At 51.0% G+C, this 27,985-nt stretch overlaps 1 protein-coding gene across 3 annotated transcripts in view; it reads left to right on the top strand.

Annotated features, from left to right (window-relative positions):
- Nucleotides 1-21,312, top strand: part of FYCO1 (FYVE and coiled-coil domain autophagy adaptor 1) — a 78,348-nt gene extending 57,036 nt beyond the window's left edge. For 2 of the 3 annotated variants that reach the window (XM_043441865.1, XM_043441864.1), the window contains exons 15-18: nucleotides 1,931-2,026; nucleotides 5,892-6,102; nucleotides 15,455-15,564; nucleotides 17,540-21,312. In XM_043441865.1, coding sequence (XP_043297800.1) covers nucleotides 1,931-2,026; nucleotides 5,892-6,102; nucleotides 15,455-15,564; nucleotides 17,540-17,615 — 493 coding nt within the window. In that variant the 3' untranslated portion in view covers nucleotides 17,616-21,312. The remainder of the gene's footprint in view (nucleotides 1-1,930; nucleotides 2,027-5,891; nucleotides 6,103-15,454; nucleotides 15,565-17,539) is intronic. The other variant, XM_043441866.1, reaches the window with a different exon arrangement.
- The last annotated feature ends 6,673 nt before the right edge of the window (nucleotides 21,313-27,985 follow it).

The following is a 27,985-nucleotide window of genomic DNA, read 5'->3' as shown; positions in this document are numbered from 1 at the left end:
CAGCAGAACTGGAGTCCAGCTGGTTCCATCTCCTCCCTCTTAGAGAGGAGAACTTGGAGAAGGAAGGGGCTCGCCCAGAGTCCGAGTTAGTCATAAAGCCAAGATTGGAACCACCTTGGAGAGTTGCCCAGCCCTTCCACCTGCATGCCCCCCTCTCCCCCCTCACACACACACAAGCCATACTCCCCCAGGATCCACACCAAGCTCCAGCCAGAGGGCGCCCACTGCTCGGACCTCAGGGCGCTCAGACCCGAGGGCAGGGGACAGGCTCTCCCACCTGTCGTGCGCTGATGGAGACTGCACAGACATCCCTGGCCGGACACCTGGGCCCTACTGGGTGTCTGATTATGTCGGGAGCCCTGGAGGCCCCCTGCATGCCAGCCGCCACCTGCACCCTCACCGCAGGGCCCTGGGCAGCTTGTGGCAGTCAGTGGCCTCGGCCCCCAGCAGTAGACAGGATGGGGAGGGGAGTGGGGCCCTACGGTGGGGCGAGCAGCGGCCCAGCCTCGTGGGGAGCAGGTGTGACGTCCAGCTGTCTGAAGGGCCAGGTCTCATGCGCAGAGGTTTCCTGAGAGGACAGAGGCCTCTCTTGTGCCGGCTGTCCTCCAGAGAGAGAGGCTGTAAGTCGGCAGGCTGCAGCCTGCTTTGTGTGTGAGAGAAACCCGTTCAGGGTGAAGGGGCTGCGGGTTGTCCTCAGGTGTGGCTCTGCTAACCCAGCGCCCGCCACCCCTTGAGCGACTCGGAGTCTTCCTCCTTTGGGATCTGTCCCCGATTCTTCTCTTGACTTCGTCAGCATTCCCTCTGCCCTCTCATCCTGGATCTCCACACTAAGGATTCACTCCCCCGTGTGTATTTCTCAGCAAGTATCATGGACATGCTTTGATACCTGCAGACGGCCGTGGCCTGTCCTTTGGGGCAGGGACAGTCCCGCCGCAGCCCCTGTTTGCAAGATCTGGTGGGCCAGGGGGAGGTGAGACCCCTGCAGATGGGCAAGGCGCAGCGTGACCGGGACTGTGACCGGGAGTGGGGTGAGTCTGCGGTGCAGGAGCATGGGCGCTGGGAGCGGGCGGCGGCTGCCGCTTGTGTCACCGCTCCTGGGGGAGGCGCCGGTGTGTCGTGGTCACTGCAGCGCACTGCGTGTTGCACAGACATTCCTGCCCCCAGAGCCGCGTGAGAGCCGGTGAGGCCTCCGTGTCCCCATCAGTGACCTGTGGCCAGTACGCGCCAAGGAGCAGCAACGCAGTCGGATTTAAAAACGTTCCGTGGGAACACTAGATTTAAAATTTAGGAGCTGCCTTTACTGCAGGACATCTCAGAGCCTTGACGGTGTAAGAATGCCGTGAGTTTCGGAGAAAGAGTATGGGGTTCCCCTCCCCAGACACAGGTGTTCCACAGAGCACACTTTGGGAACCACGGTACCTCTTTCCTGCCAGGCAGCTCCAGCAGCTGGTTCTCTGGACGGCAGACCATGGGCTGTGAGGGAAGAGGAGACGTGGTGTGGGTCTGCCCCCCTTGTACGAGGGGGCCCCCACCACCTCCCTCTCTGCCCGTGCCACTTCCCGCCCCTTCACCTTGCCCTTGTTCCTCGGGGAAGGGCCAGAACAGGCTCGTCGAGTCAGAAACTGGCGCTGTGAAGTTGGCATCCGTGGTGCTGGACACTCGCCCCACAGCTGTAACTCTGCTGGCGTGGGAGAGGAGGGCGGCCCGTTTGTGCCAGGCAGGTCACTGCGGCCCTGTTGTCCCCCCACACCTCGCCGTCCTGCCCGCCCTAGCCTGGCCCCCGTGGCTCCCCAGACACAGGGCCTGCGGGCTCTGTCCCTGCCTCCGTGATCGGAAGGCTCCCCATGTGTTCTGGGGATGGCTGCTGGACTCCAGCAAGACTGCGGGCCTATGCGCTGACAGCTAGCCAGCTGTGTTTGTGACATTTCAGGGACACCACGTCCAACTCGCTCACCCCTGAGGATGCTGAAGACATGCCTGTGGGGCAGGATTCCGAAATCTGCTTGCTGAAGTCGGGGGAACTGATGTAAGTCGTGGGCCCTAGCTGGCCTTGCTGGGGTGGCGGGGTGGGGAGGTCACATCTGGGGAGGAGAGGGGGAATGCCAGAGAAGCTGGCCTTTCCACAGCCCCCCTGGAAAACACCCCTGTGCTCGGGCTGGGCACCCATAGTGACTTTCAAGGTGTGCGCTACTTTTTCTTTTTTCCTTTCTTCTTCTTCCTCTTTTTTTTGGTAAGATTTATATATAGTAAGATTTCCCATTTATAGTGTACACTGCTTAGATTTAGACAAATAATACGGTGTAATCACTGATTATCTGGCGGCCCCCACGTCCTGCTTGGCCAGTGACTTATACAATCTCAGGCCACTGTGCCCAACCAGTTCTACTCCCCGTTCTGCCAAAGAGGAAAGCTTGATCCAGAAAAGAAAAATGATTGCCCTCCCCCATGTGATCAGAGTGAAGATACAGAACAGTCCCATCACCCTAGAAGGCTTCCCTGTCCTCTCGTAGTCATTCCTCCCGCACGTCTGTGCCCTGTGTGTGTTACAAGGTGGTGCTTACTGGGGAAGAAAAAAGGACCCCTCAGTTTTAAACGGAAAACACTAAGAAGGTAAGACTTGAAGAACTTGACATGCAGATATGTGAGGGAACAGCATTCAGGCAGAGGGAACAGTGCTTGCGCTGGGGCAGGATGGTGACTGGTGTGTATTCGAGGAATCCAGGAAGGGCCAGTGTGACTGGAGCAGAAAGCGGGAGAGAGACTGCATGCGAGAGGAGACAGGGCCCACTTCACCCCAGGCCTTCTGGGCCATTGGAAGGACTTTTAATCTGAGGGAGATAGGAGCTTTAAATTAGATTTGGGTTAGAAGCATAACTTAACCTAACTTACATTAGAAACAGGGTCACTCTGGTTGCCATGTGAAGAATGACTCTGCAGGGACAGAAGTAGGGAGACCAGTAGAATTTACGTTTGTAATGTGAGTGCTGTAGACAACAGACTTTTTTAAGATTACATTTGAGCAGAGATGGCAAACCCTTGCTATCTTCTCATTAGCATCTCCCTTGGCGAGACTGAGTATTGTCCTCTCGCTGAGCAGGTGAGGTCTCGGAAGTGAGAAAAGATAAAGGGCACTATCCAGTCACTGGGTGCAAGGGCAGACTTCTGGGACATAAAGTGATGGAATGGCCCAGCATCGTGGGGCCTCCTGTCAGAGTAAGTGAGGCAGCAAGATCTCCAGGTCATGAGACCGCTTTTCCACAACAGACCCCTCTGCCTATTATCAGATTCTTGAAAATTGTTAATATTGGACAAGACCTTTTTTTTTTCCTAACTATCAGTTCAGTTCAAGTCAGTCGCTCAGTCGTGTCTGACTCTTTGCGACCCCTTGGACTGCAGCACGCCAGGCCTCCCTGTCCATCACCAACTCCTGGAGTTTATTCATACTCATGCCCACTGAGTCAGTGATGCCATCCAACCATCTCATCCTCTGTCATCCCCTTCTCCTCTTGCCCTCAATCTTTCCCAGCATCAGGGTCTTCTCCACTGAGTCAGCTCTTTGTATCAGGTGGCCAAAGTATTGTAGTTTCAACTTCAGCATCAGTCCTTCCAATGAATATTCAGGACTGATCTCCTTTAGGATGGACTGCTTGGATCTCCTTGCAGTCCAAGGGACTCTTCAGAGTCTCCTCCAACACCACAGTTCAAAAGCATCAATTCTTTGGCACTCAGCCTTCTTTATAGTCCAAATCTCACATCCATACATGACCACTGGAAAAACCATAGCCTTGACCAGATGGACCTTTGTTGGCAAAGTAATGTCTCTCCTTTTTAATATGCTCTCTAGGGTGGTCATAACTTTTCTTCCAAGGAATAAGCATCTTTTAACTTCATGGCTGCAGTCACCATCTGCAATGATTTTGGAGCCCAAAAAAAATAAAGTCTGTCACTGTTTCTACTGTTTCCCCATCTATTTGCCATGAAGTGATGGGACCGGATGCCATGATCTTAGTCTTGTGAATGGTGAGCTTTAAGCCAACTTTTTCACTCTCCTCTTTCACTTTCACCAAGAGGCTCTTTAGTTCTTCTTCACTTTCTGCCATAAGGGTGTTGTCATCTGCATATCTTTGAGGTTATTGATATTTCTCCTGGCAGTCTTGATTCTAGCTTGTGCTTCATTCAGCCTGGTGTTTCTCATGATGTACTCTGTATAGAAGTTAGATAAGCAGGGTGACAAGATACAGCCTTGACGTACTCCTTTCCCTGTTTGGAACCAGTCTGTTTTTCCATGTCCAGTTCTAACTTGCTTCCTGACCTGCATACAGATTTCTTAAGAGGCAGGTCAGGTGGTCTGGTATTCCCATCTCTTTCAGAATTTTCCATTTTTGACTATAACTAGCCATAAAGCTAATTTAACACATGGAAGAATGGTCCATGGAATTAAATTTTTCACGAGTGAACAAGCTGTATCAGAGCTGTTCTTTAGAGTATTCTGGATTTTTAATCATCGGTTAGTCTTCTCATCTGCAAAGCTTGGCCAGTATTCCCAGCCACCTTTACACCTTTGGAACCTTTAGCATCACCGCTTGCACCCCTGTGCAGTCTTAGGCAAGTAACCTACCCTCCCTGAATTTTGGTTTCCACCTCTGTGTTAAAGGGGCAGTAGTATTTTTCTTCACAAAAGGCAGGTTGGTATAGTGGAAAGGCAGTGGCTTTGGCTCAGACCTGTGTGGACCTAGGTAGAGTCTTTCTGTCTTTTTGAATCTTAGCTTCCTCGTGTGTAGACGAGAACAAACCCAAAGCTGGCAAGCAGAGTCGGGCCGTTCACGGTTGAGGAGAGGAGAGGAGAGGAGGACCACACGCTGCTGACCTGCAGCTCCTCCTGGAGGCCCCACCTTCGTGGCCTTGACTCAGCTGCTGCCTCTGGATTTGCAGAGCCGCCGGGAGTGCGGCCCTTAATGAGGGAGACTTTGCCCTTCTAGGGAGGTTTATCCTCTGACATAATCCTCACACCAGCCAGAGGCAGGCGTGGTCGTCCCTGGCTGCAGCCTGAGGCTGACGTGAGGCTGAGACCTGTGACGGGAGCCAGCACCACGCCCTCCGTCCCACCGAGGAACTCACTGTCCCCAAACCTTTAAGCTTTTGGAACTGGCTGTTAATCCAGCTAATGAGGAGGAGAATAGGGACATGGCCCCCAGAAGCCTCTCTCCCCAGGGCCCTCATCCTACCCTGCATTAGCAAGTCTAGGGCATTTGCATTTAAGAAATGCACGTCAGGGTGCCCCCTTGAAATCTTGAGTCAGGTCCCGGATTTCTGCTGAAAAGAGAGATCACCGACAGGGCAGGAAGTTTCAGGTGATGGTGTGCATTCTGCGGGTACCAAGCAGGTAAAAGCGGGAGAGCGGTGTGCATTCTGCGGGTACCAACCAGTTAAAAGCGGGAGAGCGAAGAGCTGGAAGGAGAAAGAGAGAGTGGACCGCTGGGCAGAGGGCAGCCGCAGGAGAGCTGTGGAAACTGAGGCCTCAGCACACACTTCCTGCCCTCGAGGGGCTCAGAGCGGCCCAGGCATCTCTCAGTTCCTGCCAGCTCGCGGGGACCACACCAGCTCCGTGAAGACAAGGAGTGTCGTCTGTATTTTTCACTCCTGTGTCCCCAGTGCCTCGAGCTATGCCAGGCATCTGTTAATAGTAAGGGCTTAGGAAACAGCTGATGGCGTGGGCTGCACATCAGGGTTTCTCCCACGATTGAGCATGTCAGTCATGGTGACCAAAGGCTTGGCCAACCTTCAGCAGCCTCTAGCTGTCTCCAGTCACCTCTGAGTTACAGGCAACCTGGCCAGTGAACTCAAGCGCTTTCCCTGCTGTGTTTAAGCCCCTCTCTGCATTCATGTTTCAGGATAAAATTACCCCTCACGGTGGAAGAGATCGCCAACTTCGGGGAGGGCAGCAGGGAGCTGTTTGTGAGGTCCAGTACCTACAGCCTCATCCCCATCACCGTGGCCGAAGCAGGCCTCACCATCAGCTGGGTCTTCTCCTCCGACCCCAAGAGCATCTCCTTCAGCGTGGTCTTCCAGGAGGCCGAGGACACACCGCTGGATCAGTGTAAGGTGAGGCTGGCTCCCTGCCAGCAGGATGCCTGGACAGCCCTTCCCTGGACTGTTCTGAGAAAGACACAGAGGGAAACCAGGGTGGAAAAGCCCACCGGCCTGCATCAGGCAGAGCAGGCGATGCAGCTGGGCTTGTCCAGTGGGGACGGAAGGGCCTGAGAGCTGTCTCTGAAGGCCATTCCTGGGTCGGCTTCAGACAGACCTCTCGGATAGGTCGGTAGGTGAAACTGAAAGGAATACAGATGTGTGACTCAGGTTAAGGATCGTATTTTAACAGAGTCTTGGAGAGCAAGAGTGAGTCATCACGGGAGGTGGTGACCAAGATCTCTGCTTCCAGTTTTGAACTTAGGGCGTTCAGCATCTCACTTCAGATTGGTCGAAGGAGACTCACAGCCTTTGTGTCAGTTGGGTGGTTGGGTTGGGAACCTCAGTAGTGGACACCAGTTCATAAACTCCTGAGAAATCCTAAGCATGTGACGCTGACTGCCTGGGACAGTCATCCTCAGTTTTGGTTGCACATTAGAAACACCTGGGAAACATTTTTAAACGCACTTCTGAGTCCATAACCCAGACCCCAAAATCAAAATCACTAAGGGGAACCCAGGCATCCCTGGGTGATCCCAGTGGGCACCAAGGTTGAGAGTCATTGGTCTCGATCAAGGTTAAGAAGTCAGAGGAGAAAGGATGGGATAAGTGCAGAGCCCAGGACAGCAAATAGGCCTCTGTGGGGGCTGGTTCCTTGTGGGCCGGAAAGCGGATGGGCCGGGGGGCGGGGGGGGGGAACGGGGTCTGAATTCCTTGCCTGAGTCTCTGCAGGCAGGGGGCGAGCGGTGATGGAAGTTCGAGCTCCATAGGAATCACTGTGAGTGGAAGGTATGATGAGGACAGGCTCATGGTGCATCCCAGGCTTTTAATACAAAATCTCCATTTTCTAAGAGTGAAGCTGGAGAGGAGCAATTTGAAGTGGTGTGAAAGAAGCCTTCTGTGAAGTGTCTGTGGTGATATCCACTAGTCCCTCATGCCTGTGGTCCTCGGGGTGTCCCAAGGGGCTCAAGTCGCGGTCTGGGGAGGGCCCAGAGCCCCAGGAGGGCCAGGCTCGGGTGTGCTGGGCACACGGATCACCACTCCAGCTCCAGCATCCACGTGAGGGACGTCTGTCCCTCTGGGTTTGCTCTCCTGCCATCCCTGTCCTTGTGATACCTGCTGATTACAGATTGCTTTGTGATGTTTCTCCTCTTCAGATTCATGCCTAAAATTGAAGTCTGGCCCCCTGAGTTGGCCTTCTTGATCAGAGTTTCCTGCTCGTTCTTATTTAAAAACTGCCCTGCCCCTCTTTTCCTTTCGGTGGCTCATGACCTCGCCACACGTGTAGGGAGCCCCTCCTTCCTGAGCAATTCTGGACATCCACCTGGGAGGTCCTGGGCCTGTGGCTGGAGAGCGGTTACAGGCTCAGCCATGCCAGAGCAGCCTGCCTGGGCAGTTGGTTGAGCAGCTTAAGCAGTGGGCTTATCAGCTCTGCACGAACAGACAGCTGCACTGCCCAGAACTCACTCCAGCACCCTCGCTGTTCACCTCATGTTCCCACGGCCGGCTGAGCGCTGAAGCCCTGCGTCTGCCCAGATTAGACACAGGTGGATGTCCGTGGTGAGAGAGGGAGGGGACACATCCTGTGTCCACACCTGTCTCCTTGCTCAGTCACTACCTGGCTAATCCTCATGGCCCTGGAAGACCTGGCTGGTTCCTCCCAGGATTCAGGAGCTCAGTCAGGATCCTCATCTCTGGCTCCCTTGCCGCCTGGAGGGTGTGGCAGCCGTTGTCTTTCCCACAGTGGTCACCAGGGGGCAGAAGAAGCTCACGGTGAGTGAGTGGGTGCTCACGCGGCTCCTCTGCCATTCCCAGCCCGCTGTGGGGGTGCTGTTACATCTGCCTGAGGTCCCAGACAGGCATCAGCCTGGAGAATCTGTGTCCAGACTCACTTCTTTAGCATTTCGCATGTAGACTCCCCGAGTGATGCCCTGACCAGCCTGGACCTTGTGGGAACAAGAGGACATAGTGCCCCTCGCAGCACTTAGGTTTCATGGTGACGGAGGCTCAGACATCAGGAACTGGGCTGGGTCCTTGCACTCAGTTCACAACCATTCACTGAACTTGTGTGGTAAGGTGGGCTCTGTAGGGCCACTGAGGATCAGGAGAGAAGGGCCGTGCTGGGATCTGCCCTTGAGGAGCTGAGTGTTGTCAGAGAGAGGCCCTATTAAAGAAACAACTGCGACTCCAGGTGGTGACTGTCATGATGGGGTGGCACCGGGCGGGGGATGGGGGGGGCAGTAAGAAGGGCGTCTAACCCAGCCTGGGGGGCAGTGATCAAAGCAGGAGACTCCTGGGCCAAACCAAGAGAAGCTATAGGGAGGGGGTGAGAGGGGGGCACGGGTTACAGGAGAAGTGTCTAGGCCAGGGAACAGCGTGGCAGGCCAGTCCCATCTCTAGGGCACATCAGATACGCCCCACCCGGGACCACCCTCTCTCCAGAGGGCCCTCCTCCATCAATGAGGTGAGAAATTTGGGAAGCACTTGACAAAAGAAGCAGTAAATCACGGACCTGAGGCCACAGGCATGCAGACCACTGGCCTGAAGCCTGGGATCCAAGACCCGGGCCCTGCCTCTTTTTGCCCAGAGAAGCCGGAGGCCTGCCTGGGGCTGTTGGGAGTCAGGGGAGGAGCCGGGACAGGGAGCTTGACTTTTTATTTTTAAATAGCTTTGAAGAGATACAATTTACATACATGTAATTCACCCATTTAAAATGCTCAGTTATCTTAGTATTGGTTATCTTAGCAATCCAGTTATCTTAGTATTATTCAAAGAATTGCATAACCATCACCACTGTCTAATTTTAGATCATTTTCATCACTGCATAAAGCAAAAAGAAACCCTGTATCCATTCGCAGTCACTTCGCAACCTCCTCCCAGCAACCAACAACCTACCTTCTGTCCTTAGATTTCCTGTTCCAGACATTTCATGTGAATGGAATCATGCATTACGTGGCCTTTTGTGACTGGGTTTTTCCGTTTAGCATAGAATCATGGCTCTGTACTAGGGCCCCAGGCCACTGGAGTCTCGAGAGAGATCAGTAAAACCAACTGGACTGTTTTGCAGACATGCAGTATAGATCAGGATCTCACACGGCGGAGACCTGTCTTGCTCAGGTTTACATGGGACCCCAGTCATCTCCTGTCACCTCTGCTGTATGGGCTTTGACACCAATTGTTGTTCAGTTGCTCAGTCATGTCTGACTCTTTGCAAACCCATGGACTACAGCCATTCTTCTTCACTGTCTCCCAGAGTTTGCTCAAATTCAAGTCCATTGAGTCAGTGATACCATCCAACCATCTCATCCTCTTTTGACCCCTTCTCCTCCTGCCCTCAGTCTTTCCCAGCATCAGGGTCTTTCCAGTGAGTGGGCTCTTCACATCAGGTGGCCAAAGTGTTGGAGCTTCAGCTTCAGCTTCAGTCCTTCCAATGAATACTCAGGGTTGATTTCCTTTAGGATTGACTGGTTAGATTTCCTTGTTGTCCAAGGGACTCTCAAGAGTCTTCTCCAGCACCACAGATCAAAAGCATCAATTCTTTGGCACTCAGCCTTCCTTATGGTCCAACTCTTATATCCATACATGACTACTGAAAAAATCATAGCTATGACTACTGAAAAAATCATAGCTTTGACTATACGGACCTTTATCGGAAAAGTGATGTCTCTACTTTTTGTGTTTTTTATTTTATTACTTTTTGTTTGTTTGTTTGTTTGTTTGTTTCTGCTTTTTAATACACTGTCTAGGTTTGTCATAGCTTTTCTTCCAAGGAGCAAGAGTCTTTTAACTTCATGACTGCAGTCAACACCCGCAGTGATTTTGGAGCCCAAGAAAGTAAAGTCTCACACTGTTTCCATTGTTTCCCCATCTTTTTGACATGAAGTGATGGGACCAGATGCCATGATCTTAGCTTTTTGAATATTGAGTTTTAAGCCAGCTTTTTCACTCTTCTCTTTCACTTTCATCAAGAGGCTCTTTAGTTCCTCTTTGCTTTCTGCCATAAGGGTTGTATCATCTGTATATCTGAGGTTCCTGATATTTTTCCCGGCAATCTTGATTCCAGCTTGTGCTTTATCCAACCCAGAATTTCACATGATACACTCTGCATATAAGTTAAATAAGCAGGGTGACAGTATACAGCCTTGACACACTCCTTTCCCAATTTGGAACCAGTCCGTTGTTCCATGTCCAGTTCTGTTGCTTCTTGACCTGCACACAGGTTTCCCAGGAGGCAGGTAAGGTCTGGTATTCCCATCTCTTAAAGGATTTTCCACAGTTTGACACCAGAGCCTTTGTTAATCTCCCCTAGATGGTTTGGTTGATTGATTTAAAGTAATAGCAAGAAAATCTTACAGATTTTTACCATGGTGGAAGAAACAGCAGCTGGAATGAACAAAAAGTCTATAGACTATTTTAAAGAAATAGGGTATTATCTTACCTCTCTTCTTCAGAAGGTCCTGCTTCAACAACCTCTTGACTTTTGCTTTGTAATCAAAGTAGTGTGTGGGAAGGTTGGTGTGCGGGGCGCACAGGCGTCCCCGTGTAAGCCTTGCTCCCCGGCACTTCCTCCTACGTGTGCTTGCTGAAATGTCTCAGGCTGGCCTCAAAACTTTTAGGTTATGGATCACAGGAACAGACCCAACCACTCGGCCTCCCAGGAGTCTCAGTTCCCTGTAGAACTAGAATATGATAAACCATTAATGGAGCTTGATAAGATAGCATGTTGTACATGGTAGGGGAGCTGCCGCAGAGCCCACACGCAGGCGGTCCTCACACATCGCAGCCTCTCCCGGCTTGGCTTGGCCCATCCTGCTGCCTCACCACCACTGGCCTCAGTCAGCGCTGGCGTCCCGTGGTGGCAGGAGCCTGCTGTGTTCTCTGTCTCCCAGGCCTTTGGGTTCTCCCTTTTGACTTTCCTCTGACTCATGTGTTATTTAGTTTCGGATATTTGGGGATTTTCTAGACAACTGCAGTTTTTTTCTAACTTAACCCCATTGCCAGAAAACACACTTTTTATAGTTTGAATCCTTTTAAATGTAATTTTTAATATCCTAGAATGTGGCCCACCTAGCGATTATTCCAAGTATACTGGAAAAGTCTGTCACTGTTTCCATTGTTTCCCCATCTACTTGCCATAAAGTGAACGGATGCCATGATCTTATTTTTTTAATGTGGCGTTTTAAGCCAGGTTTTTCACTCTCCTCTTTCACTTTCATCAAGAGGCTCTTTAGTTCCTCTTCACTTTCTGCCATTAGGGTGGTGTCATCTGCATATCTGAGGTTATTGATATTTCTCCCAGCAATCTTGATTCCAGCTTGTGCTTCATCCAGCCCGGCATTTTGCATGATGTACTCTGCCTATAAGTTAAATAAGCAGGGTGACAATATACAGCCTTGACGTACTTTTTTCCCAGTTTGGAATCAGTGTGCTGTTCCATGTTTGGTTCTAACTGTTGCTTATTGACCTGCGTACAGATTTCTCAGGAGGCAGGTAAGGTGGTCTGGTACTCCCATCTCTTGAAGAGAGTGAAAACTGTGAATCACAGGTTGTTTTGATTCACACAGTCAAAGGCTTTGGCTAGTCAATAAAGCAGAAGTAGATGTTTTTCTGGAACTCTCCTGCTTTTTCAGTGATCCAGTGGATGTTGGCAATTTGATCTCTGGTTCCTCTGCCTTTTCTAAATCCAGCTTGAACGTCGGGAAGTTCTCAGTTCCCATACTGTTGACGCCTCACTTGGAGAATTTTGAGCATTGCTTTGCTAGTGTGTGAGATGAGTGCAATTGTGTAGTAGTTTGAGCATTCTGTGGCATTGCCTTTCTTTGGGATTGGAATGAAAACTGACCTTTTCCTGTCCTGTGACCACTGCTGAGTTTTCCAAATTTGCTGGCATATGGAGTGCAGCACTTTCACAGCACCATCTTTTAGGATTTGAAATAGCTCAACTCGAATTCCACCACCTCCACTAGCTTTGTTTGTAGTGATGCTTTCTAAGGCCCACTTGACTTCACACTCCAGGATGTCTGGCACTAGGTGAGTGATCACACCATTATGGTTATCTGGGTTGTGAAGATCTTTTTTGTGTAGTTTTTCTGTATATTCTTGCCACCTCTTCTTAATATCTTCTACTTAGGTCCATACCATTTCTGTCCTTTATTGTGCCCATCTTTGCATGAAATGTTCACTTGGTGTAGTGACAGACTTTATTTTCCTGGACTCCAGAATCACTGTGGACAGTGACTGCAGCCATGAAATTAAAAGCTGCTTGCTCCTTGGAAGAAAAACTATGCAAATCTAGACAGCATATTAAAAAGCAGAGACACTACTTTACCAACAAAGGTCTGTCTAGTCAAAGCTATGGTTTTTCCAGTAATCATGTATGGATATTAGAGTTGGACCTTAGAGAAAGCTGAGTGCTGAGAATTCTTGCTTTTGAACTGTGGTGTTGGAGAAAACTCTTGAGAGTCCCTTGGATAAGCAAAAAGATCAAACCAGTGAATCCTAAAATAAATCAGTGCTGAAAATTCATTGGAAGGACTGATGCTGAAGCTGAAGCTCCAGTACTTCGGCCACCCGATGCGAAGAACTGACTCATTGGAAAAGACCCTGATGCTGGGAAAGATTGAAGGCGGGAGGAGAAGGGGACGACAGAGGATGAGATGATTGGATGGCATCACCAACTCGATGGACATGAGTTTGAGCAAGCTCTGGGAGTTGGTGATGGAGAGGGAAGCCTGGCGTGCTACAGTCCATGGGGTCACAAAGAGCTGGACACAAGTGAATGACTGAACTGAACTGATACTGGAAAAGAATGTGTGTTCTGCTATCGTTGGGTGGAGTGTCCTATAAATACCAGTTACATCAAGTTAATAGATAGTGCTTAGGATCGTTATGTCCCCTTGATGAATTGCTGTCTTTATCATTTATGATACTATCCCTGGCCATATTCTTTGATATAAAATCTACTTTGATACTAATATAGCTTCTTTTGACCAGTGTTAGCATGGTATGGGGCTTCCCTGGTGACTCAGTGGTAGAGAATCTGTCTGCAGTACAGGAGACCTGGGTTCAATCCCTGGGATGGGAAGATCCCCTGAAGAAGGGCATGGCAACCCACTCTAGTACTCTTGCCTAGAGAATCCCATGGACAGTAGAGCCTGGCAGGTTGTAGTTCATAAGGTTGCACAGAGTTGGACACATCTGAAGTGACTAAGCAGCAGCAGCATGGTGTATCTTTTTACATTCGTTTACTTTTAACTTAGTTGCTCAGTCATATATAACTCTTTGAGACTCGCATGGACTCTAGCCTACTAGGCTCCTCTGTCCATGGTATTCCCCGGGCAAGAATACTAGAATGGGTTGCTATTCCCTTCTCCAGGATGTTTTCCTGACCCTGGGATCCAACCTGAGTCTCTTACTTATTTATTTTTATTCGCTGGCTGCGCCAGGCAGGGGGGACAACATATTCAGATGCACGGGAGAATGGCTAAGATTTACCCTCTCAAGAAATAACCAAAACAGACAAAATATGAGAAGCAACAGTTTTCAAGTCACTGTAGAGCAGGCGCTGATGGACAGTGATCTTTGATAGAACAAGTTGAGCCCGGAAATTGCCCTAGCTTACTGCTTTGAGGGGAAAAGAGAACAATCAGCAGATGGAACAAGTGAAAAACAGTAAGATGAGAGACTCAAACCTAACCTTATTGACAGTCGCATAAATGTAGGTTGGGTAAACATCCCAACTGAAAGGCAGGAATTGTCAAGTTGGGTAAAAGCAAGTCCCAACCCCATCATGCCTACAAGCAATAAAATTTAAATGTAAAGATACAAGTAAGTTAGAAGTGTGTGTGCTCAGTCCTGTCTGACTCTTTGAGGCCCCTTGGACTGTACTAACTAAATTGTCCTAGCTCAGCGTTGCCTCTTCCAGGAAGTCTTCCCTGGTTCTGCCTCGCCTCCCACCCACACAGAGGCTGGAATTGGCACCCCTCCCCAGTACACCTATTGTGACAGTCTTACCCAACATAACTGAATGTTTTCTTATCTGTCATCACCATTAAACCACAAAATTCTTAAGGGCAGAACCTTTTGTGGGAACTTACTCCACTTTGGGAACTTCGTGACCACCATGTAGCATTTCCAGAAATAGGCAGTTATGTTCAACTTTGAGGTGAAAAAGTAATCACATCTTTGTAACTGTTTTGGATTCAGTCATTTTATACAGGTTGAAAATATTTACATGTGGGCTTTCTCTAGTTGCAGCGAGTGAGGGCTCCTCATCATTGTGCGCAGGCTTGTCAATGCAGTGGCTTCTCTTGCAGTGGAGCATGGGCTGTAGGCATGCAGGCTTCAGTAGTTGCAGCCCATGGGCTCAGTAGTTGTGGCTTGAGGGCCTAGTTGCCCCTCAGCATGTGGGATCTTCCCAGACCAGGGAACAAACCCGTGTCCCCTGCGTTGGCAGATGGATACTTAACCACTGGACCAGCAGGGAAGCCCTCCCAAAAATGTTTTTAATTTTGGCTGGCTTTGTGTTACTTCCTCTTATATCTTTAGCTTTAAAGTATCTTCCCTGGCCAGCTCACGCCATTTGCTCAGACTTGGCCTCTGACATTGAGGCCCAGAGAACAATGTTCTCAGAAAATAAATGTCTCCTGGGATTAATTTCTCATTCTCAGAGGAGATAGGAAGCTGGAGACCTGGAAAGATGAAAGGGCTCTGGGACATATGGACTGACTGGGGCCAAGTGAGAAGCCATGGGTGGAGCCTTGGGTGGTCAGCCTGGAGGAAAGTAGACCCAGAACCTTCACAGAGTGCCCAAGAGACATGGATGGAGGGCGTGGCCCATCCTCTGACACCCCCGAGTGCAGTAGCACTCGCACCGATAGGAAAGGACCAGGCAGTGTTTCACCTGGAGTAAGCCTCTGCTTCCCAAAGCCAAGAAGAAGCTGCTTCTCTGGACAGTAGAGCATTCCGGCGCTGGCCATGGTCAGAGGAGGCTGGGGGGACCATTCTTTTAGGATGCTGACCTATTCATGATTCTGGGTGAAACTCATGTCTATAGTGGGCCCCCCCCATTCTAAGTTATTGACAAACCCAGGGCATGTGGAAGGACACGCCCCGAAATTGGGGGCTGATGAGGCTCAGCTGTGACCTCACACGAGGCATTCAGCCTCCCTGGGCCTCAGTTTCCTTCCCCCAAATAAAGAGTCTGTGCAGAGGCTCTGTGGTGCCCTCTCCACTTCTGTGACACTTTCCCATCTGCTTCTCCTCCCAGGTGCTCATTCCCACCACCCGCTGCAATTCCCACAAGGAGAACATCCAGGGCCAGCTCAAAGTCCGCACACCAGGCATCTACCTGCTCATCTTCGACAACACCTTTTCCAGGTAGGCCACCGCCTCGGTCAGCGTCCGGATGAACCCACCCCTCACCCCGCCTCAAGAACAGAGGTGGATGTTTAAAAGCAAGTTGTTTAATTATCAGTCGCTGATTATCAGTGGTTCATTAATTTTAGACCTATACTCTGGTGTTCCAGTGTCCATTAGAGTGTGTAACACACCACCCAGTACTTACAGAGTCTCACCACGGGTCAAGCGTGTTCTCCGCCCTCTGCTCTTACTGATACTACTCCCTTCAGCCCCACAGCAGCCCGTGCCGTCGGGACTGTCTTTCTCCTCGTGTTACTGCTGAAGGACTGAGGGCCTGGACGAGGGGCTCTCCCGATCACACAGCTGGTGGTGGGGCTGGATTGGAACCCAGGTGGCCTGGCTCCAGGCTCTGGGCTCTTGTCCAGGATGCTCTTCTGCTTCTGCCGTCCCGATGCCCACCGCCCAGGCCAGAGAAGAGTTCAGAAAATACAGTGGAAGGATTGGGTGGATGGATGGATGGATGGATGGATGTATGGATGGGACGGAAGTGAAGTAATGAAGGCCCAGAGCTAATCAGGACTGGAGCTGTGAGGCGAGGCCCCTGGGCCCCCTTGTCCAGGGAGTGGAGCAGCAGGTACCATCTCTGGGGAGCACGACTTCAGAGCTCCAGGCGCAGGTCCAGGAGCGAGTGCGGGGTTGAGGGGTCAGGAGGATGGGGGTGTAGGGAGATGAGGCTGGAGGGGCGGCCGAGAAAGGAAGTAGGACAGCGGACCAGTGTTGGTTGAGCATCTGCCTCGAGCCAGGGGCCTACTTCATGGAGATGTGCGACTGGCACGGTGAAGGCTGCTGGCCTTCTGGCTTCAGCGTAAGCCCTTCGTAGGGGCTCACTTCATTCATAAGACCTGTCTGGTTAGCACCAGAGCGGGGCCCTGAGCTAGCGGCTGCATCCCTCCCCGCGGGCGCCCTTGCCAGCCCGCTGGGCTTTCAGCACAGTAACTTCTTAGCTATTAAGTAGGTGAGACGCTGGAGTGCCACCCTCTCACCACCTCAGGGCCTTGAACTCCCAGGGCATGTGGCCGAGGGCATCCACCAAGGGAGAGCTTGGAAGAGTGGGCTTCCCACCTTTCCCCTTCCCCGCCCTTCCCCCACCCACCCCCAGGAACATGAATGTTAGCAGGATTCTTGGCATGGGCTCTGCATGTCCAGAAAGCTGGTCAGACCAGGTGTGGCCTCAGCCCCTCAGGGCAGCGGGCAGGAGACGGGGTGGAGGCCAGCCTGGCACAGGGTCTACGCGCCCCTCTGGGTTTTAGTGGAACCCCAGTTTCCTCTGCGCTGGCAGCCAGCATTTTTGCCACCTCCCTGAGCCCCACCGCAGGTTGACGGAGAGGCTGGGAGCAGCATGTTGAGGGCGGAGGCAGCCCCAGAGCAGCTTTGCAGTTGGCATTAGGAGCGGCTGTGGTGCTGAGACACACTGCAGCCCTCGCCACTGACGTCATCTCAGGGCCTGGTCAAGGTTTTCAAAGCACGACAGTGGAAGAGATCTAGATGTCCAGTCAGAATGAGATCCAGGCTCGCCTCCACTGTGTGTGCCCTCCACGCCTGCTCCACCCACTTCCCCAGGGCCGCCCAGACCACCGAGACCCCTGAGACACCCCCCGCCCAGGGCCCCTTCAGAGCAGCAAGGCAAGGAGGGGTGCTTCACAGCATGGGACTGAACGGGCATTTCTGCACCCAAGCCCTAGGATAGTCCACGAAGGTGTCCTAAGATCCTGACACTTTGCAGGAAGATGTCTCTGCTAGACAGACAGGAAATGGGGGTGAGGGGGCCTGGCAGAGTCCACGCAGTCTGTAAGGGACCCCAGGCTCGGAGCAGAGGTCTTTGCACCAAGGCTTCCCGTGTCAGCCAGCACCCACCCCAGCCAGGTCGCTGCAGCTGCCGCACCTCGGGCTTCAGCCCTCAGAATAACCCCTCCTTTCCTGTTCATCTCCTCAGATTCGTCTCCAAGAAAGTCTTTTATCACTTAACTGTTGACCGGCCTGTGATCTACGATGGAAGTGATTTCCCGTAACCTCAAGTACCTGGATTTTACTAGTTTCACATTACCCACAGGAAACACTACTCCTCCTCACTTGTCACGTAAAGCACCTAAAAAACCCAGAAAACAAAAAATAGCTGCTCTAAAGCTATCAGTCTCCACTATGCAACTTTAGGAGACGGGCCCTTGGCTGCTCCTCAGAGCCGCGTTGCTCCGCACACTGGGTACTCGGCCCTGTGCACATCACTCTTAGCCCCATGGCTCGAAAGGGCTAAAGTGACATTTTCCATTGTCCTCACACCCGGAGGGACACTATGCCAAAGGTTTAAACACTCAGGAAACCATTGGCCTCTCCAGGGGGCGCAGTTGGCTCCAGGCCTCCTGTGAAGAGTTTCCTAGGACAGAGGGGTCCCAACTTCCACCCATGGAGAGACACAGCCCCCCTCTGCCCAGCCAGGCATCACGGGTGACCATGAGCTGGAATGCCTGGCCAGACCCTGTGGGGTCCTCGAGTCCTCCCCGGGAAAGGACGTCAGGGTGCCTGGGGGCCCGCCTGAGATCCCATCTAGCTTCCTCTGTCATGCTCCTGTCCCCGCCTGCCCGGGGAGTGTGGGGCTACTCAGAGGGGCTGCCAGCTGCACTTTTCTCCTGGCCCTTCTATCTGAGCAAGTCTGTCCTGGGGCAAAGCCCTCCACTCAGCTGGGCCTCTCAGCAGCTCAAAATACCACCCTAAGAATCAGAAGTGAAGCTAATCCGGGAAACAGAACCCCCCTACTGAGGCCTGCAGTGCAATCTATGTCCAGATGGCCAGAGCCCAGGTGCTGGGTAATGTCCACGCCATGACCAAAAGGCTGGACGCATCAGCCTGTGGGGCTCACTCGTCAGCCTGTCTTTGTTTATATTAACAAGAGCTTCTGCAGATACGTTTACTAGTGATCATATACAGGGTAGGAACCACTTTTAAAAATCGGGGGCTTCTTAAGAGAAGTCTTTGCTAACTCAAGTGCAAACGGGCATAATTCATGAATCGGCTCTTTGCTCACCTCTCGGTCCCTCCTCCCCACCTGCCTAGATTCCCCACACCCCTTTTGCCCACTTCCTGCTGCTCAGCCTGCACCTGACACCTGGGAGCAAATGAATCCTCTGTCCTTTTCCGGGACAAGCAGCAGATAATCTTCCTGTTCTCTGTGGCCCTTTTCTGCCACCACAGAGAGCTCACCTTTGACGGCCTCTCTGTGCCCTGTCCACAGGGCAGTCAGGACCCAGGTCCTTCCGCAGTGAGCAGAGATCTGACCAAGCAGCCCACCTTAGCTGTGGTCGGGGGAGAGGGTACCTGGCAAGGCAACTGCAGGTCTGAGTACCCCGCCAGCCCTTCAGCTAGCCCAGTGACTAAGCCGAGCCACACTACGTCGAAGCTTCATCTCCTCATTCACGAGCCTGGTCTGACTGGTTTTGAGAACTGACAAATGGGTCAAGAATCCTTGGCCAAGTTCATTTCAGACCCCATACACCCCCAGGCGCCAGCAGAGGTAGGAGGAAATGACTTTGGCAGTAGACTCAGAACTTCCATTTAAACAGGAGACATAGGCACTTCCAGGCACTTTAAGTGGGGCTTGAGACATGGTGAACAGAACCTTCCAGAGAAGAGCTGGCCCTCTCATGCTCTCTTTCCTGGGAGAAAGCCAGGAGTCTCTAGCATCTCATTGAGCAAGGTCCTGACGGTGCCTAGCACCAAAACAGAAATAGCCAGGCCCCCAGAGACTTCCTAGACGCGTGCTTGTCCTTACAGGGTGCCACACTGCTTGAAAGTGAACTGCCCTGCCTTTAAATCCATCTCCCCCTTGAAAAGGATAATCAGATGTAGCTGGATCACCACTTGAGAGAAACAAAAGACCCCGAAGCATCTGGAATCTCGGTTTGAGTGCTTAGCTTTCCCAGGATACCCTGGAGACGTGGCCAAGCCGACGGCCCTCTGCTCATGTTACCACCGTCACCTGCAGCTCGAATCAGCATTTCTCGTGGGGCTGATGTGTTTCCTGTGGAAGGCCTGAGACATTCCATCTGAGGCTTGTTCTGAACCTCTGTCACTCGACCCAGCAGGGGACCAACTGCAGCTTAAAAAAAACCTGTGGCTCTTGGGAAGCCAGCCCAGAGCCACTGCCGCGGGAGCTCGCGGGCCCCTCGCGCCAGCACTGCAGACGGCGATGGCAGCGGTGCACAAAGGCCCTCGCCTGCCCGCTGCAGCCCCACCCTGCCTCTGCAGCGTGTTTATTTTTTTGTGCTGAATGGACTCTTGTTCTTCGTTACTTTGCTGTGGGAGCTCGGGTTTGCTGTGCCGCTAGAGGACATCTTGGCATGTTTAAGTATGGCTTATATAAACTGCTTTCTTACTTTAAGCAAGTTCCCAACTTTACTGAAGTTTGGGGGTTGAGGTATTCTTTTTAATGCAAACGATAATGAAAAACAGCTACTGAAAGTGGTGGCCCCAGCCAGTAGACTGAATTAACACTAAAAGTCAACAAGTAGGAAACATTCTTGGGATCCCAGATCACTATCTTAAAAAAAAAAAGAAAAATACCCCAGCAGCCTCTTTGGGGTCTGGCTGAACTCTCTGAATAACTGTTGCTATTTAGTATTGATTAGTGCCAGCCGCCTTGCTCACCACTGCCTTGGAAGCCAGTGATCACCCTTGCCCGGGAGCACGGCCTGTCAGCACCCTCATCCACCGCCAGCAAGCGTGTTTGGGAGAAAGCATAGCCCCTGCAGAGCACTTCTGGCTGGAGCCCACCTACTCCACATCTGCTGGACCAAGAGCAGGCAAGGAAATTCTCAAGCAGAAATCTGGAACCGAAACACTACATAGGGTCTGAAAAGTACGAACACAAGCCACACTAGATAATTCAGAGATAAAGGAGATGGGTTTTTTTGAATTATTTTCAGTTGTCACTCACCTTCGGTGGTGAAGCCATTCCAGACTCATCTGAAGAGAAATCCCCATTTGGGGATGAAATCTCAATGTCTGTGTTTTATGATTCTGGTTATCTGTCCACCATATGCTTTTATAGGAGTTTCCGTTTTAGAAGCCCACCTTGGTGACTCCACCTTGGAGAATCCCAACCTCAGCTCAGAGGTGTTGAGAATGAGAGCAGAGCCACCCCCTGCAATGCTCAGAACCAAGGGTCACCCGGCACAGAGAATGTGGAATCAGCCATCTACGTTTACAAAACACTTACCCCAAAGGTTCTTTTCAGTGGAACCCTGGGTGAATTTTTCTCTTTTGTGGTGCTTCCAAGGAAACAAAGGCAGTTAATAATGCCTTTCCTCTCTTAAGCACTTTTTCAAAATAACACAGTACATCTTTAAATTTGGGAAGGCATTTCTGATGAAAAGGCTTCCTCACAACCTGAGGACAAGGGCTATCCGGAGATGCTCCTGTTCCCCCATGGCTGCAGAGCAACAGCGAAGCCTCAGTTGGGTGGCTTTCAAATCGGAATTGCACTTTAATTGACCAATCCTCAATGCTCGAGGCCTTATGGGGTAGTGGGTCTGGGAACCCATCTCTTTTTAATCTGCCAAAGAATTACCAGAAACACATCAAATGCCAACTCTCCACCTGCCCAGTGGGGGTGAGGAACTTTTGTATCCCAAAACAGTCCATATAGCATCTGCTGCACCATTTGGGAATGTCTTATTTTTAATCTCAGGATTTAAATAAACACTTTGACATTGAGAGTGGCGTCACGTTTCATTCCATTGAGACGTAAGGTGAGAGATGCAGTTGCACACAGCAGAGTTGGGACAAAGCTATTGGGCCGTGTCAAGTCCTGTGACTTTTCAAAAGGGAGAAAAAAAAAGGCAGCTGTTCTAAGAGGTTGCCAAATTGACCTGGTATCTGGACCCACAGTCTGCGCTGAGGTCCGAGTTCAGACCTGCCTCAGCCAGTCCAGTGCACCAACCCACTGCCCTCTGCCAGAAGAGCTTCTGCGTTCAGCGAAATTCCCCAGCCCTCCCCTGGTCCACGAAGAGCAGCCTGATTTACCAGAATGATGGAGTCGGGGAGGAGGTCACAGGTGGCCTAAAACCATGGTTAGCCAAGCTGGATCCAAATCTAGGCAGAACTGCTAGAGGAGGCAGCAGAGAGGGGCAGTGAAGACCCTGGACATGGGCCCCGAGGGCCGTGTCCCAGTCACTCCTCCCCTGGGCGGACTGAGCTTGGGCCAGGCAGTCCATCCGCACTCACCTCTGGGGCGCCCTGCGCCCCACAGGGTCTTCGCAGCCCTCCTTCCCTCCACTTCCCTTCTTCCAGCCTTCCCCTTGCCTTGGATTCTCCTGTGGCCTCTTCTTTCATCAGTTACTCAGGAAGAGATTACACTTTCTGTAAGTGTTCCCGGCAGGTCCAGGACCCTGTTTCTTTCATCCTCATCTCCCTCCTCTGCCTCACCCCACAGCATCGAGCACAGAGCATGATGCTCACCAGCCTCTAAATCAGTGAGGACCCTGGGCACCATGGTCAGCCCTAGGCCATCAACAAGCCCACTGGCCAACTTGGCCAACTCCCAAAACCCCCATGGTGGAGAAGGACAAAGGTCAAGCCCACAGGGGCGATTTGGGGAGGATAGAGGTGAGCTGGTTACCGGATTGGACACGTGTAACCTCCTGTGCCCTCAAGCCTCTCCTGTCCAGTAATGGAAGAGTGCTCTATCCAAGTGCCTGAAAGCACAGCAGAAGGAATTCTGTGTTCCTAGGAAAGGCCCTGCAGAGAGGCCACGTGGACTGAGCCTAGGAGAAGGACTGGGACCCACAGATACAGGCTGCTTTATCTGGGCTGGGATCCAGGGCCTCCGCGCCACAATCCTGGTGCACCTCTCCCCACCTGCTGAGCCGCCCCCAGGTGAGCAGACCAAACCTCCACTCCTGGTTTTCCAAGCCCCCACGCGATTCCGGGAATTCTAGCCCCTCTCAGTGTCCGTAGACGCGTGCCGCTGCCCGCGGTGCCTCTTCCGCCCAGAGGATGTAGCGATTCCCCGGGTGACTCAGAAGGACACTTCAGCCACGGTCAGCCCCTCTTGGTTTGAAGATGCGTGGGAAAAATCTGGCGAGTGTAGCCCGCCGCCCACACACATCTGCAGAGCAAATAGATGGTGAAACCTGTCGCCTGAAATGAGAAAACGGACTTTTATTGAGAGAGCGGTTAAAGCTGAAGCCATCAAAACCCAGGGGAGAGCAGAGCTATTGTGAAAGCCGCTCAAAGTGGGTTAGGGTTGAAAGAAAGGTCAGCCTTTTACTTTTCCCACACCCGCTGGTTTCTGAAGAAAGATTGTAAAGCCGAGCCGAAGCATAATCACCAATCTCTGGTCTTTGATGTGTGTCCCCTCGTCCCTCCCCCATCCCTCGAGCTCGTGGGGGCGGCTGGAGGCTGGTGTGGTTTCCTCACCCCTTCTGGCAGGTTCATGCTGAGGTTAACGCACATTTGGCAGCCCCATCTGAAGCATGGAATGAGTTGTCTTAGCTCCATAATGAACAGAGGAAGCCAGGCCTCTCCAAATCCGAGGTGCATGAGTGTCCTTCCCCAGGGAAGGCCTCATTTCCAGAGCGCCTGTGGCTGCGGCAGGATGCTCAAGGGAAAGGCGATTTCAGGGAGACCTCCCACTGAGCCCTAAGGAGAGAAGGACACCTTTTCTGGGAGGTCACCCATCCGTCTGCCAGGTCAGTGGGGCAGGCACCGTCTTCTCCTTGGCATGAGAAAGGAAGGCGGGTGGGGGTGGGGAAGGCCCAAAGGATAGCAGAGCAAAGGAGGGGTAAGAAAGGAGGGTCAGCCGCAGGAAGGGCCTTCGCCAGGGCCACACCGCAGGCCAGGTGAGCAGGTTAGGCTTTCTCATGGGAGGAAAGGAGGCGGGGGAATGGCAGGTTTTACTGAACAGACGACAAAGGCAGTGACTGCAGACCTAGAGAAAGGAATCCAGTTTGTTCCTCTGACTCTGAGGCTGACTTCAAGCCCCCACGTGCTTTCACAAGGTGGCCACAGCATCAGCCCTCAAGTGGCCTTTGCACAACAGACGGGGTCTATGTGTGAAACCAGAGGTCTTTGTAAAGACAGCCCTTCTGCACCAGCAAGGGACCCCACAGACCTGTTGGGTGTTCTCAGAAGGACCACACATTCATGCCCCCAAGATGAACCTGTGGAAGAGGGACAGGGACCCATTAAGCCCAGATCAGGAGCACGGGCTCCTTGGTTATCAAGGGTTCAGGTATTATCAGGAAAAGCCCAAGACTCACCGAGGGCTCAATTTTGCTCCAGAGTCAAGCTGTTCATTTATTAAGTGTCAGTAAATACAAAGCAAGTAGCAGAGAGTTTCCTAGAAGAAAGTCCTCTTCTTTGGGTTACCTGGTGGCACGTTAAAATACAGAGTCATGGGCACGCCGCATATCAACTCTGGTTCATTGGGTCCAGTTCATTCACAAGTCTGCCAGATGATGATATTGGTGGAGGTGATCCATGGACCACGCCAGAAAGTCCTTGATGATCACCGCTCTGTCACCACTTTGGTTAGAACTTGAGGAAAGGGGTAAAATCAGCTAATGGATCTGTCTCCTAATTCAGCGTTGCCAGTGACCCTCAAATCTTGGAATCAGGACCTCTCTCTCAGCTCATTGGTCCAAGCACTGGGATGCAGTGATGGAAATGTCATTCTTAGAGAGGAAGATATTTCCAAATGAACCACCTGGTGTGAAACTATCCTACAGGTAAAACCTTTTCACAACCATAGTTTTTTTATGGCTTTATGTTTTTATTCAAGGGACATGTTACCCAACTGGTCATTTGTAAATGGAAAAACATTCCCTTCCCCAAACCTGAAGTAGTTCCGTACGTGTCCACAATTTAAGATTTAGAGGAAGAAATATGAGTTTGGTATCAAAGGGTCTGGGTTAAATAGGGATTCCTAAACTGGTCCATACACAGAATTCAGAAGGTCTGTGAACTTGGGAAAATGACCACTTTCCTTTACTATCTAGCTAAAATTTAGATCTTCTTCAATTATGAATATAGACTACATGCCACATGAGTATGCATTAGCAAGACCCGTGACTCTGCCACTGGTGGAACTGACAGATATTTTCTTGTTACTTGAAAGTTGTTGCAGACCCTTTAAATATCATTTATGCTCATCTGTACTATGAAATGAGGGTTGTTGTTAGACCTGCTGTAGATTTTTTTTAACCATGTTCATGAAGAGATGTGTATTACTAGTTCACAAATTTATTTTAATAGAGAATTATGCTTCAGTGTAATTGGTTTCCCTTGTAATCGTATATATTTTATTCATTTTAAAGCGTTCTAAGACGGCTTTGTTAGATTGTCAAAGGGGTACATAAGGGAAAAAAAGGTTAAGGACCTTTGGGTTCTGGCAGGTCTTCATGGAAAAGAAGAGAAAGATCAGCTCATTGCAGCACTGGTTTATTATTTATAACATATAATTAATAGCAGCATAAATAATTTAATAGGCTCTTGCCGTAAGTCAGCCACCTCTTACAGATGAGGAAACCAAAGACCCAGGGAAGCTGGTAAGTCTGAACCATTTGGAGAACATGTTACTACAAGACCGAGATAGCTGTGGGAGTAGTTTTCTCCAAACCATTCTCATTTCACTGGAAAATAGATTCTCCAATTATTCAAAAAATAACCTTCCATAAACCAGGCTATGCTGTGGCAGCCCTTGGCCTGTAAACCCTTACTATGTATCATCTTCCATACAAGAGGCTTATCAGTTGTATACTGAGAATCATAGCTCATGGTCCCCCACTGTCTCAGAGGATCAGATCTCTTCTGGCTCTTACAGGTTTTCTGGATTCTGAAAGCTGAACAAGGGGAAGTGCTGGGGCTCACTCTGCCTTTGTTAGCCTTGCCAGAATATTCTGAGTTCCCTAGGTTGTTAGTCCCACTGAGAACGTGTCAACCACAGTTCTATTAGCGTCTGCTCATTCATTCCCAACTAGCTTTATACCTCCCTTGGTCCCTTTGGTAAAAGGTGGCCCAGCCAAACAGGAAGTTTCCATCAAGTATTCATTCACTCATTTAAATCTGGAGGTCTGTAAAGGTAAGAGCATGATTTTATTATTATTTTTCTTTATTTTTGGCTGTGCTGGATCTTTGTTGCTGCATGCAGGCTTTCTCTAGTTGTGGAGCACGGGCTCTAGGCACTGAGGCTTCAGTAGCTGCAGCAGCCAGGCTTTCTCACCCCACAGCACGTGGGATCTTCCCAGATCAGGGATGGAACCCATGTCCCTGCGTTGCCAGGTGGATTCGTAACCACTGGACCACCAGGGAAGCCCCAAGAGCATGATTTTTGAGAGGAAGTACATGATGTCTTGGATTTGCTTTAAAATACTGTAGCAAAGGGAGGTGCTAACGGAGAAAGGTAAGAGTGAAGGAAGAGAGGGGGAAGGGAGGAGCAAATGAAGGAAGGGAGGCAAATGAAGCGAAGAGTGAAGAGAAAGGGAAAGAAGAGGAGAACGTGGGTGTTGTGGGCGGGAAAAGAATGCAGGGAGTGTTGATCACTGTTGGAACTGAGAGATGGGCACGAGGAGGTTAGTTATACTGTTCTCGCCACATTTATCTAAGTGTTTTTTAATTTAATTTTATTTATTTTTTGACTGTGCTGAGTCTTTGTTGGTGCGTGGGCTACTCTCTAGTTGCAGTGCACGGGCTTCTCACTGCGGTGGCCTCCTTTGTAGGCACAGGCTCTAGGGCTCGCGGGCTCAGTTGTTGCTGCTCCCAGGCCCTAGACCACAGCCTTAGTAGTTGTGGTGCCCAGGCTTAGTTGCTCCAAGGCATGTGGGATCTTCTGGGATCAGGGATTGAATCCATGTCCCCTGCATTGGCAGGAGGGTTCTTTACCGCTGAGCCACCAGGGAAGCCCTATGTGTGTTTTTTTTTTTTTAATTTTCATATTTAAAGATTTTAAAACGAAAAGAGCATGAGTGGTGATAACCTGAACTAACTCAGAGGCGGGGGCACTTAGCCTGGCAGTGTCGCACAGGCACGGGCACCGCAGGGCCTTTGCACATGTCACCCCCTCCTCCCAGCGCACCCTCCCTTCCCTTCCTCCTGTAGCTCACTCCTGCTCATCCTTCATCTCGCAGCTTAACGCCGCTTCCTCGGGCAAACCTTCCCTGCCTCTCATCCTCACGGTAGGTCAGAACCTCTTCTAACACACTCACCAGCATCTCGAAGCCCTCTCTTCATGACGGTCCGATGGGCATCTGTCATCTGTGAACTGTGAGCTCCGTGGGCACTGGACCTCTGTCTGCTTTTCCTTAGTATCACCTGAGCCCAGTGCCTGACACGTAGAAAATGCTCCATAAGTTTTTCTTCAATGAGATTGGTAAAATATCATTATCAATTGCTATATTTTCCCAAGATAACAGGATTTCACAACAGTAATTGCACTTCCCAGAACCAAATATTTGAAATTGGAGGAGCCATTGATTCACTTAACATACATTTATTGAGTGTCTCTCATGTGTGAGGTCTGCCGTAGGCACTTGGGAAATAGCAGTGAAGAGAAAAGAAGAACAGTCCCTGCCCGAGTTTATATTTATTAAGCGTCATGTGGTGCCAAGCGCTGAGAAGAGCAGAGCAGGGAAGGGGACTGTGGATGGGCCGGGACGGCCTGGAGGAGAAGGTGGTGTTTAAACAGAGGCCTAAGGAGGTGGCGGAGGAAGCATGTGACTGGGAGAGATCCAGCCAGAGTCACCTAGGGGATTGCGGGGTGAACTGTCTGATGCCTCGTCCAGCCTCTTCTGTAACGCCGGGTCTGAGCCATGAGCTCCTGGGGGTTCAACCTAGGTTAGTCACGTCATTGCGTTGGATTTGAAAGACTAATGGTAAAATTGTTGGCTCCTTGGTATTCTGCTTATCAACTGCTATGTAACAAATTGCACCCAAAACTCAGTGGTTGAAAACAATAATAACCATTTTATTGTATCTCATGATTTTATGGGTCAGGAGTTTGAGTAGGGCTTGACACGATGCTTCTTCTGTTCCCTGTGGTATTGATGCACTTTGAGGTGGCGTCCAGCAGGCAGATGGACTGTTTGTGAGAAGGGAGCTGGGAAGACCAGCGGGGACAGCATGGGGTGAGGAGGACAGGTGGGTGTCCAGAATTCTGGCCAGCTTTGGGTACGGAGTCGTTGGATCTGCACATCCTCAGACCTGCAGCCTAATCTGTGGCTCCCGCACGAAGAATCTGAGGCTCCACAGCTGCACGTGTTTGGGGAGGAAGGAGCCTGTGAGAGGGAGAAGAGGGGAACCTTCTCGAGGCTGTGAGAATGATGCCATCATCCCATGGCCCAGTTTTGACAGAGGGCTCAGCAGGGCCTCAGCTGTCACGTGTCATTGTTGA

The sequence above is a fragment of the Cervus canadensis genome, chromosome 22, assembly GCF_019320065.1.
Source record: "Cervus canadensis isolate Bull #8, Minnesota chromosome 22, ASM1932006v1, whole genome shotgun sequence".
Lineage (NCBI taxonomy): Eukaryota > Metazoa > Chordata > Mammalia > Artiodactyla > Cervidae > Cervus > Cervus canadensis.
The sequence above is the reverse complement of the archived record's forward strand: the minus strand, read 5'-3'. Positions and strand labels throughout refer to the sequence as shown.